The 12,762-nt window shown below is 34.5% G+C and overlaps 1 protein-coding gene across 2 annotated transcripts; it reads right to left on the bottom strand.

Moving 5' to 3' along the window:
* Positions 1-420: 420 nt before the first annotated feature.
* Positions 421-12,272, bottom strand: hgh1 (HGH1 homolog (S. cerevisiae)). 2 transcript variants are annotated; one of them, XM_039737284.1, is made up of 7 exons: positions 12,097-12,272; positions 9,450-10,061; positions 9,147-9,247; positions 4,930-5,028; positions 2,212-2,303; positions 1,399-1,521; positions 421-699 (listed from the first exon to the last, which is right to left on the bottom strand). In XM_039737284.1, exons 2-7 carry the CDS (start codon positions 9,986-9,988, stop codon positions 517-519), a joined length of 1,137 nt encoding a protein of 378 aa, XP_039593218.1. In that variant the 5' UTR covers positions 9,989-10,061; positions 12,097-12,272; the 3' UTR covers positions 421-516. The 2 variants fall into 2 exon arrangements, with proteins under 2 accessions (XP_039593218.1, XP_039593217.1); XM_039737283.1 differs by having other exon boundaries at positions 12,093-12,271.
* Positions 12,273-12,762: the final 490 nt, after the last annotated feature.

Below are 12,762 nucleotides of genomic sequence, written 5' to 3'. Positions count from 1 at the left end.
GGAGCCTCAGCCAATATGCTGCACGAAAACCCACTCCACACCACCAACCTGTGACAACCAATTGGATTAGATACACAAACTAATGTATGCTTTCACCACATCCTGTTCAATTCAGTTAGAACTTTCATTGCCCAAGGAGTGAATTTTTGGTGTGTCAACAGAGTTTTTACAGACGGACTAAGACATGAACTCAGACATCAAACATATCTTTGTAAAATTTTACAATTATATTTGCGATAAAAACACATTTTGATGACTATGTTGTAAAATCTTATTTCATTATTGTACAGCTATTTTTGATACATTGCCAAAAGGCAGTAAACTTAAAAGTATACATTTTCTGGATGTGGTAGGAATGAGTGCATACTTCAAAGAACTACAGAAAGCAGTGCAAAAAGGAAAAAAACAGAGTTACTAGCCTTTCCAACATATTTTTATTTTATTATGATTGCAGGCAGATAGATTTGTAAACTTAATTTAACCAAAATATTTTCAGAAAACAAGCTTATTGATCACTCAAGGCTGTAATGATTCATTTGATTTACTGTCCTCTTCCCTTTTTTGAAGTTCCTCTTTCTCTTTCGCAATCTGTCTCTGTTCTTGCTCATCCAAAACTTGCAGTTTTTCCTCAATCTCCTTTGGAATGTCAACCTCCAAAAGATTCTCCATTCCTGGCTCTGGGTCATCCCCAATAAGGACCTAATGAAAATGAAAATTACAAATAAAACTGTTGATTTAAGGGTTTATACCAATATTGATGTACATAGTGCATTTTACAAAAAGAACTATTACAAATCTCTTTAAAAAGCAACACAAGATAATAAGCTTCTGTTAGATTAGATTACAAGATACGCAACTTTGCAATTTATGTTGTCATATCGATTTGAATGATTTCATCTGCGTTATCCATGTCATGGAAGCTAGGGTCTTCTAGGGGCTTAAAATACTTTTACACACTCAGGATTTTTGCAAACACAAACATTTCCCAAGGTAGAAATGATATTTAAGGAGGATATTTATTGTCGATGTTGTTTAATTCAAACATACGTTTAAATGCTTGCCAGGTCCTGGACTGTCTTATCTTGAGACATAAGGAAAAGAAAAGGTCACAAGGTCTTAAAAGAAAATAAACATATAACGGGGAAAAAAGTACATTAATATTAGATAATAAATTTGAATGGGATCCAAGTCATGGTGAGTAATTGTTGATTTTCAGGCCACCTGTTTGTTTTGTCGCAATCTGTCATTTTAAAGTTACAAGTCTGGAAAGTATATAAAAAGCAAGCAGATAATACAATTTGAAAACTAAACTGGATACTAATAATGTGAAGGAACAAGTGGCTTAATAAACAATAATAAAAACATAGCATACTGAACCTTTGCCTTTTTCCTTCATACCTGAACTAACTTCTCACAGGAAGCAATCACATCAGGCTCCTTCTCCCATTTATGGAACTCCCTCATGATTGGATAAGAATTTTTTTTCTTTACAATATCACGACCATTTTTAGTGGCTGTAAGCTGGAAATTGAAAAAGCCATAATCACAAATAATCATGGAAATGGGGTACAGAATGTACAGAAAAAAATGTACTAGTTTAAACAACTACTTTGAAACCACTGTATGTTCTATTTTAGATCCCTGTTAAAATGCTGATTTCAGATTAACATTAAACTAGTTCTGATATAACACCTAATGTGTGCAAAATACATATTAAAACAAATCTATTCCAATAATAAATTTACTTATAAATCAGTTAAGGGTGGTACATTTATGTATAATCATTACACAAGAATGTAAAAGCCACATCTCATAATATAAACTTAACTAAACCATAAAAAATTCTGGAATCAGAGCTTTGTTTCAGTAATTCAAAAGAAAAATGAATAAATCATTTAGTAAATGAATTGTTCCTGTGTCTGCTGTTTAAAGTTCAGCACAGCCATGAACTGGGCCTCTAGTTAATGTAACGTTCTGTGTTTAAAACGATACTCCCTTGCCACTAGTACCGCAGCAGGTGAAATAATTTTTATGCAGAAGGAAGTAGTGGGTGGAGAGTGGGAGAAGAAAACCTGCGTTCCAGCTCAGCTTTAAAAGCCAGTGTACAACAGAGTAATAAAGTACAGAAAAAGATTAAAACCATAAGCACATATATTTCACTTTTTTCCCCCCTCTGCCTAAAATTTAGCTCTACAAGCCAGAAATGCTTACTAGCATTATAGTTTCTAACAGCATTTTCCGGATATCTGGGTCCTTTTCTCGCTTCTTATCTTCAGGCAGATACTGCAGGTCTACAGGAAGATCTGAAAATACACATTATTTTGCACTCATGTATAAACGTGTAAGAAGCAAGACAGTTTATATGTAGAATGATACACAACACTAAATGAATAACACAAAAGGGAGTGAATTAAATAAAAAATAATAAGCAATATAGAAAAGATACTTCAGGGGTTAAAAAAGATCTATTCTGGAAACATATTGGATATTAGATCGTCAGATGAAAGAGGAACAGAGCACCCAAAAACAAAACAGACAGCATAGTAATTAGGAGGTTTGAAGGGACCGCATTGAAAAGGAAGCAGGTAAACCAGTAAACAATATTTTGTAAAGGACTTCATGTAAGTAGTCAAGATGGAGAAAAAAATAAATAAATAAAATGACAATAGTATAACGAGTATCTATAGGTGTCAGTAACAAAGTAGTGTTAAAGCATAATTCTGCCAAGATAAACAGTTTGGAGACTACAGAATGAAGGATGGATCATTTATTTAGCAAGAACTAGCTGAAATGCCCAACGTTGCCCAGGAGGAAAATAATGTTTTTTTTTTTCAATCATTTGAGAAAAATATAATAATTTCTCTTGAAAAGAGAACAGCCTTATTATATTGTGAAGCAATATTTCAATCAGTGTACTTTTACAAGTATGTATGTAACTTTTAACTGCATCTTCTTAATCAATAATTGAAATGTAAAGCAGTTACTGACCATTTCTTTCTCATTCTATTCTCATCAGTGTTCTCTCCAGAAATTTTTTCGAGCTGGTTGGCATGAAAAAGTAGCTGGGTGGGACGGAGAAATTTGGTGGTGAAGAATATTAAATGTGCACTATTTTTATTAGTTAATTATTATTATTTATTTTCCAATGCTCCTTTTTTAAAGGTTTGACACTTGTGCCAGAATATTTGTATTAAATTTAAGAAGCATCCAATTCAGGATCCTGCAACCCTAACAGAAATTTTAAATAACAATTGTTATGACAGAAACCAAGAGGCACAAGTATTTTCACTGTCGGGAAGAAAAGTGAAAACAATGAAAAAAAGTATGAGAAACCTAATGAAGAAAAATTAAAATTAACATTTTTTCACCGTGGCCATAATTCAGCAATTCAGTGACAAAACTTTTGCTCAGGACACAGTGTGTGCTGCAAGGGTTTCTACAGTATACACTTTTCACAATATGGACGCAGGTCCAAATATGTGCAAATATAAGAACTTTAACAAAACCCTCAGTATGGGAAAATGTAAAATCGGCAGAGAGAGTCACTTTAACAAGAACCACAGAGAGTGCTACAAGGATTTTTGCACACAGAACACACCTAATGCTTAAACAACTATATATTATATATATATATATATATATATATATATATATATATATATATATATATATATATATATATATATATATATATATATAATGTTTGCTATGTACTGCACAAAAAGAGAGCAGCTGTACGCTTAGCAGCACTATACAGACTGCACTGATGCTGAGAACAAAGACGTCACTTCCTGACACCCTTTTTCTGATATCTGACAGGCTGGTTTCACTAGACGTTTTTTTTTAATCAGTACTCCTCTCACCTGCCCACCTCCACATCCTCTTTGCTTGTGAACTGCCACTCTGTTCCCACTATTAGCATGTACAGCCCCCTCTTGCCCGCCCACCTCTCCATACTCCTTGCTACTGTATTTATCTGCTCCGCCCCCACTATTACCATGTACACCCCCCTCTTGAAAGCCCACCTGCCCATACTCTTTGCTTGTGAATTCCGCTCCGCCTTGTCCCTGCTATTAGCTTTAGCATCGAGTGATCGGCAACATCCTGTCGGATGATATAGATATAGATGATTCATCTATATCTATAAAAGTCAGTGTATGTATGTGTGTTTGTATGTATGTTCTAGCATCAATTCCGAATGGCTGGAGTGATTTTCATGAAACTTGGTATACATGTTTCTCATTGGTCGACTAAAAATACTGTACGGTGAAATCAACCCTAACCCACCCCCTTCTGGGTAGGGTGGGGTTGATCTTGCAACTGGTCTTGTATGCATGTTATCATCCAGATAACACTCGGAATGACCACCAGAGGGCGAACTGGAGGTGACTGCCAGCATTCTATATGTTTGAGCACCACCACGCCCCTGTTGCTTTTGAAATTAAATAGAGTTGGCCAGTCCACTGCGGTGGGCTGGTGCCCTGCCTGTGGTTTGTTTTCTGCCTTGCACCCTGTGTTGGCGGAGATTGGCTCCAGCAGACCTCCGTGACCCTGTAGTTAAGATATAGCGGGTTGGATAATGGATGGATGGATGGCCAGTTCCAAGCGTCAACTGGATGACAGCATACATACAAAACCACAAGACAAGCACATTAGTGAGTCTTCATTGTTTGTTAATTTTATTTTTAAAGTTGTATTTTTTTTAATTAGATATGAAAATGTATGCATGGAATTTGTATTGAAATTTTTCTACTCAAATTGAAAAAAACCAGGGGCAGAATGAGAAAGCTTTAAATGTAGAAAGTCTACTTTTTGTCTTGTGTTGACCAATCACTTACTAGCCTTTGCAATCAGACATGTTAGATTCTTGGAGGGCATATATATCATTGAATTAAAGATCTAGTAAGTATTCTATTAGTTTTTATTTACTTTCATTTTCCTCTTCAGAGAGTTCCTCTGGACCAGCAAGAGGTAATAACAAACAGGGGAGAATATCCACTTTATCACCCAGTAGCCATTCATGATATGCTGTAAAAAAAATAAAACAATTTTTCCCATGTTATATGCATTCAGATTTACAAAATTAAGCACTGTGGTGACTGTAAGTAACACACTGTACACTCTATTAAACAAAAATGGATAATAAGAAAATGTGCAAAGGTAGAAGAGCTTTGGAGTATTCGGTAGGGATCTAGGAGAAGAAAGTAATTTTTGAGAAAATGCGTAATTCAGTATATCATTAAATATTAAATAAATACAAATTTCTTTTACATCTTCCCTGTTTTAATTGAGAGCGACAATTCCTAAAAACGTGAGAGATAATGATAATGCTCATATTTATAGTTTAAACAATATTTAATACCATTTATTCTAATCAGTATAAGGTCCACACTGAACGTTTAGAATAATTATTGTGTGCAACACCACATTTTTACTCTGAAATGGTTTATACACATACAGATGTTCATTTATCTCTTCAGTGTATTTCCAAATCATCAGTGTCATTCTGAGCACTTTTGCTATTTATAAAAAAAGTATTCTGCTGGATTCATTGGATGGATCGGTTTGAGAATTTTGATTACCTAGAATAGATTTTCCTAAATCTATTCATTAGTGAGAAGAGTCCAAACCTGGGAAGGTGCTCAACCTGAAGAATGCTGTATAAAACAAAATGGTTCAGGGTTTGAATTTCTGTGTGGTATTGTGGGTATCATGCCTAAAATCCCACATGGTTTTACTTATTAAACAGGCTGACCCATTTCAGGCTGTATTGGCAGCAAGACAGTATCCAACCCTGGATGTGGCACCACCCTCACATACAGTTGGGCTTGAAAGTTTGTGAAACCTTTAGAATTTTTGATATTTCTGCATACATATGACCTAAAATCATCAGATTTTCACTCAAATCCTAAAAGTAGATAAAGAGAAACCAATTAAACAAATGAGACAAAAATATTATACTTGGTTATTTATTTATTGAGGAAAATGATTGAATATTACATATTTGTGAGTGGCAAAAGTATGTGAACAGTTAGTTTGAAGGTGAAATTCGAGTCAGGTGTTTTCAATCAATGGGATGACAATCAGGTGTGAGTGGGCACCCTGTGTTATTTAAAGAACAGGCATCTATCAAAGTCTGCTCTTCACAACACGTTTGTGGAAGTGTATCATGGCACGAACAAAGGAGATTTCTGAGGACCTCAGAAAAAGAGTTTTTGATGTTCATTAGGCTGGAAAAGGTTACAAAACTCCACCAACAGAGTTGAAGCTGTTCTGTACGGAGGAATGGGCTAAAATTCCTCCAGGCCGATGTGCAGGAATGATCAACAGTTACCAGAAATGTTTAGTTGCAGTTATTACTGCAAAAGGGGGTCACACCAGATACTGAAAGCAAAGGTTCCAATTGATTGAAAACACCTGACTCTTGAAAATTGTAAAGGGTTCACAAACTTTCAAGGACAACTGTAGATCTGCCTAGAATGGTGACAAAATCAGCTACTCCGTATAGTATGTTGATTCCAAAATAAAATGTAGTTAGTGTTTCGAAAATGTTCATACTGGTCAAACATTTATGTGTCGCAGTAATCACAGAGATGTGCAGTTAGTGGGGATACTAAAACAATTTACTTCTTTGCAGAAATCCAATTAGTAAATGCTAAATTTCTGTCCTTTTGTTGGGTTGTTGTAGCCAAAGTAGTGTTATTTATGTGTGGTAGCTTAAAAGCAGGAAGTAACCTGTGGTTAGCAAAGTACAGAACCCACACATGTACTTGCATCACTAAGAAACAAGAAGGGCAATGGAGCCTTCTTGTTGGTTTTTGAATGCTCAAATTCTGAGGTGATAGCACACTGTCAAGATCCCTATGTGATAAAGGAACACAAGGAGTTGGTAGATTTCATCCTAAGATAAAGAAACAAATGGCCTTCAGAATGAACTTATCATGTAAACTTAATAAAACACTGAAAAGCTCCAGTAGGCAACCCAGAAATGCTGAAACCCTTCCTGGGGTTATTTTAACACCTACAATAGGTGACATTAACTACGGAAACCAACTGTCTTCCAAACAGACATAAAGCAAGGTGATTGTTATCTTGGATGCTAACCATGGCCTTACTCAGCTGATTTTACATAATAATGTCACTGACCCCAAGATCATAGCGTGGAACTGTCCTTATTGTGTCCCTGAGGAAGAGTGAGCATAAGTCAAATTAGAAGTTAAAGAAATGCTGGAGCTTGAGGTTACTGAAAAAATATTAGTCTCTGGTTCAGACTCATTTTTTTTAGTAACAACATCCAACGCTGCATTTTTGTAATGAGTTCTGGAAACTCATCTAAAAATCCCAGTTTTGTCCCAATGTCCAGGGTTGACAGTCTTATTGAGAATCTACTGAACATGTGCTTCCTAACAACCACAGATAATGGTGAATTGCTACTGCCAAATTTCCCTGACCCTCATGGCTAGGAAAAGACTACATAGAGCACAACCACTGAACACAGGAAAGATCGTTGGATAAAATACCAGTGAGAAGTACAAGTTGACATGTCATTTCACAGTGGCACATCAAGACTGTTAATAAAGGAGTGTAGATTGGCTGATCTGTGAGCTTTAAATGGCTAAAATACTAGAAACTAGGAGAGGATGTCTGTGTAATACAATGAACTGAAATACTATTTTTTGCAATTCTGTCGTAACTGTATTTCTTTAATATTATTTTTTCTATGTTTGTAGCTTTATTGTTCTACTACTAAACCGGTTTTGCACAAAAACATTTGTCTTTGAAGTTTTCTCTCTTCTGTTTATTTATTATCATTCTTTGTTGTAAATAATACAATGCCTTCTGTATAATAACAGTTGTACACATTAATCAATTCTTTCATATCTGTAGCTGATCGTATCTATGCTGGGGAATGATGGTGTTTTTATATACAGAGGAATGTAATTGTTAAATTTGTTGAATTACAGAAATATTAACATGCTCAAAATGGGATTTTTTTTAATCAGGAAAGATCAAGTGTAGTACAGTTACATGAGAAAAGCTTAGTGTTTAGATGAAAGTTAACCTTAATATACTGTGTTCACAGGCATCTAGTTAACTAGAGAGAGTTTCTTAGCCTACTGTATGTGTGCTCCAATAGTAAAGCACATACACAAATAATTATACTGTTCTCAGTATTCATAGTAGTAAAATGGATAGCTTTCAGGAGAAATGCTAAATGTATTTTACAAAGTGATGCAGCCTTATTTCACTTGTAGGTGGGTCACTATCAGAAATAATTTCAGAACAGTTTTAACATGCAAAGTAAACTACAATATATTCTGGTCCTAAATCCACATTGCAATGTATCTGTTTTTGGGACAGTTTCAGTCATTTACTTCATTAAAGCCAACTTTTAGTCGGATACTCTATTCCTGTCATGCTATGTTTTTAATCTCAGTTATTGCCAGATTACACAACATTATTCACATCATCTCTAACTCTGATAGGAATTTATCACAATGCTAGTTCATGCTTCAGTTTGTATTAGATTGTCTTGGCACCTCATTGCGTGTTTCCACCCTACACTCTTTTTGTTGACTTTTAATTCTGGAGTTCTCTTCTTCCTTTTTGCCGAGTGTGTACTGGAACATTGCTTTCAAATCCAGTAATTGAAATGGATTCAGGTTTCTACCTGTTTGCTGAGTAAACTTCATCTACAAGCTGAATATTCATTTACTTTTTTTTCCCCCCAAAGAGTTATTTTTTTATTTCTGACAGTGCATCCATGTTCTTTCACATTCCCTATATAAATCTGCAGGCTACAGATCCACGTGCGTAAGTCCTAAAAAAGTATAAAAAGCTTCTTCTCTGACATTTATTAAATAAAGTACATGAGTTTTCAATAATTAGCACTGATAGCCTAACATGTAAAAATTTAATTTACTTTTGTTTTTATTAAAGAAATATTGCAGTTGCTTTTGCATAAATGTAAGCCCCAATTCATAAAATGACAATTTTCAGTGAAAATTCATAAAATTACAATGTTAGGTGAAAATTTACAAAAACGAGTTGCACAACCAAGAAAATGTGATGTGCATTTTATGTTCAAACTTTTGTTTTCTGAATATGGATGCTTTTAGTATAGTATTAAAAAATGTAACTCTTACAGTATTCAAAGCAGCAATTTCTGAGTGTACCCACAACTCCTCCTCGACGGATAGTGGAACTTTCATACTGTGTGTATGAAAGAAGTCTCTGAATTACACATCTGAAACAAGAAAAAGAAATGACAACTGCACAAGAAATAAACAAACATATTCAAAGATGTATTTTTGTAATCCATTCTAGAACAGGAGAAAAAAAAATACATCACAGTTTGCTTAGAAAGCATACAACAGCACTGTTTTACATATGGAAAAATGTAGAAGACTGTAAGAATGAAATTGCCTTGTTTCAGTCTTTGTGCTCACCTGTCTTTATCCAGTATGAAATGTCTGGCCACGGGAAGCTGTGTCAGATTGGAAAGAAGGGGTCCTAGGTAATGCAGTGAGGCATTTTTATTGTATCCTTCTGTACAGAAAACCTCTACAATTTTTGCCAGTCCTACTTCATCCTGGATTACCCGAAAAACATCCATACATGTCTTTTCATTTCGTGAAAGGTTGGTCAAAATAGTACAAATCTGATCTGCAAAAATGTAGCCAGGATCCAGAAGGTGACCAAGCAATGTGGAAAGCAAGGTGGACTCTTTCAGTAGTGAGTGGTGCACCGTTTCATCTGCAGACAAGTTAATGAGGGCGTTGTAACAGTCCTTCACAACTGCAATAGATGTATCTGATGTCAAAGTCAAGAGTGCTTTTATAAATTCGGGTTTGTTGCCGAGACACTTGCAGCCATCTTTGCTGCCTGTAAGGCCAAGAATATACCCAGTTGCTTGTCCTTTTAAATCAGGGCGCATTTCCAGAGTAAGAAAATTGAGAAGGTCTTTGGCTTCTTTGTCTTCCAGCATGTTTCTTTTTACTTTGTATATGGTATAACCTTCTCAACTGTGTTGTTATAGATCATCTGTTATTCATAGAAAGCTAAAGGATAAATATAAAAATAAACAATTGTGTCACTAGTGAAGGACTCACAACAAAAATATTATTATATTGCCAATATGGAATCAACAGTCAACCTAACCTGCACATCTTTGAATCATTTGCTGCATAAACACCTGGAAAGATTAGAAACTGAAACAGCAAGGCTAAAATGAAATTGTTTACTTTCCCAGTCCAGAGATTTAAAATGACACACCTGGGCTTTATACATATTTCTATGTATACTGGAGATTTCCTCAAGAGTTTCATCCTTAAGGTTTCAGGAACTGGGAGCATAAGTAAACAAGTTTTAGGTAAGCAGACTTTTTTTAAAATGAAGTTATGCATAGTAATGCATTATTGTGGTGATGTGTTGCATGTTGCTTGGAGATTTAATTATGAATTTCACTGTAATTCATGACACGACAATACTACTATTATGACTATCCACCTTAATAAAAGGAGAAGTATCCATCAGGTTTGTATGTTTCTGTCATTCCAACAAACATTTTTAAAAATGCTTTGCATTTGTCATTCTCATTAATAGCGCATTACAAACATTAACACTGCTTTTACGAATCCCATACCAAATAGCATACAACAGAGACATACCCATTGCATAGTGCACTGTAAACGTCAATGCTGAGGTCTACGTTGATTACTTGGATTTCAACCCATCTTAGATGGGTAACACTGCTGGTTATTTTATAAAATAATCATGTGTTGTATTTAGCAAAATAATAAAGTGCGGATTAACTGATAAAAATATAACAATTATGTGCATCTTATAAAAATGTCCAGGCATTGTTCCTTTCTAAATAAATCAATATTTTTTATTAGCTGATTCAATCAAAATATTATGTTAGTTACACAGTTATTCAATTCAGGAGGTACTTTTTAAAGTTACACAGACTTACCAAAAAGAGTTCTCCATTGTTAGAAATGCTATCCCTCAAACCCATACTCATGCTTTTAAAACTGCTTGTCAATCTTCTAATCTACATTTATTAAACATAAATTAAATTTCAATAGTGACTTTTCTATAAAACCTCTTATCTCGTAATAAAAAAAGATCTATTTTTCAGGGCAATCATGTAAGTATTTCTTATGTTCCTTCCTGCTGGGAAAATTTTATTGCAGATATTGCCTGGAAGAAAGTATGGACCAAGCCACTTAAATATCTAACTACAAATAGAAAATCTGGTTTTAAATTACTCCACAGGCATTATCCTACCAAACAGTACATTTTTAAATTTTAAAAAAAAGATACTGACCTAAAATTCTCCTTTTGTAATACCTGCACAGAAACGTATTGGGCCCTATCCCTATACAGTACTCAAGTACTTTGGAAAGATTTTTTTTTAGGTTTCTCAAAAGAATACTTAATGAACACTTCTCTTTATTTTTAAGGACATCTCATTGTTTTTTGAGGTTAAAGATGTAAAAGAAAAAGAGTATAATCCAATCAGTCCTATTATACTGGCAACATTTCATATTTATAAATCTAACGCCATCAATTAGAAACCTTTGTTTTTTTACATTCGAAAATGAAGTTAACTTTTAAGTTAATTCTAAGTTAAGACCATTTCAACTTTAAAGTATATTAGTATTTCAGATCTTAATGTTTTTCTGTAATATCTTCTAATGTACCCCTAGCAATGTATTTGTTGTTTTTCTATTAACGTAATTGTAAAGTTTAGATCATAATAAAGATTTTAAAAAGTCCGTTGATAAAGTATAGATAATACAGAAATTCCTTTCAATTAAAACAAAAAACAAGCAGGCGTCCTTACACTTTCATTTAATAAATCGCACAAAAATGTTCGTTATACATTACGGGGATGTACTGTATTTTAATACAAGACCACGATGTTTCTGACATTTTGAAATTACTTCATATCAACAATTATTCTGCATATGATGCAAAATTAACTGAGAAAATAAAGACGTTGCAGTTGAACAACAGTACAACACACATGTACTAAACAAAACAAACAAACAAACAAAATATCAAAACCAACAAAATGAACTCACTGACAGCAGCTACGTTTCCCAAGCAGGTCTGAACACATGGCTTGTCGCATGAATGAAGTCGTCACTGTTTTTGTCCAATCAGAGAGGAAGATGATCCTAGTGGCCGTGAGTGGCTTTAATCAGAAGCGTCACTAGGTGTGCTCCATGGGTAATGTAGTCATTTAAAAGATCATAAACCCATCTGGGCTGTACAGATTTTCATTCTCGTCCTTTGTTTTTGAAGTAAGAAAACTTTCTTAGTTTTGTAAAATATATTATAGTATTGGTCACTATAAGTATTAAACTCAGTGTATGAAATAAATAGACACAGGAGTTAATCACTGAATGACAAACAGAATCACAAAACATTGCATTGTTAGAAATTAATTGAATAGGGCGCACGGTACAATCATATAAACCTCACTATGGGCTTTCCACAATGTGATTATTCATAAAATTGCACAAACTGTAATAAAAGGAAAACGGACAATGAGAAACACTTTAACAGAGCTTGCGCTGCATGAACAAAAAAGAATAAATAGTCGCTATCAAAATAAAGAGATCGAGGGTGTTTCTAGGGCGGGCCTTCAAAATGACGGAAAAGGGAAATAAACCTCATTGGATAGATGAGTTGTCAATCATGAAGCTTCCCCGTCCAATTGGATGATTACAACGAATGCGTTCGAAGTTC

The sequence above is a fragment of the Polypterus senegalus genome, chromosome 15, assembly GCF_016835505.1.
Source record: "Polypterus senegalus isolate Bchr_013 chromosome 15, ASM1683550v1, whole genome shotgun sequence".
In the NCBI taxonomy this organism is placed as follows: domain Eukaryota; kingdom Metazoa; phylum Chordata; class Cladistia; order Polypteriformes; family Polypteridae; genus Polypterus; species Polypterus senegalus.
The sequence above is the reverse complement of the archived record's forward strand: the minus strand, read 5'-3'. Positions and strand labels throughout refer to the sequence as shown.

Bases quoted from the DNA above. Each gene is read 5' to 3' on its own strand.
- hgh1 (XM_039737284.1), bottom strand. From the start codon at position 9,988: ATGCTGGAAGACAAAGAAGCCAAAGACCTTCTCAATTTTCTTACTCTG. The intron at 9,248-9,449 runs GTGAGCACAAAG...TTCTTGTTTCAG, and splicing joins TTCATACTGGATAAAGACAG to ATGTGTAATTCAGAGACTTC. The intron at 700-1,398 runs GTATGAAGGAAA...CATTTTCATTAG, and splicing joins CCTGTGAGAAGTTAGTTCAG to GTCCTTATTGGGGATGACCC.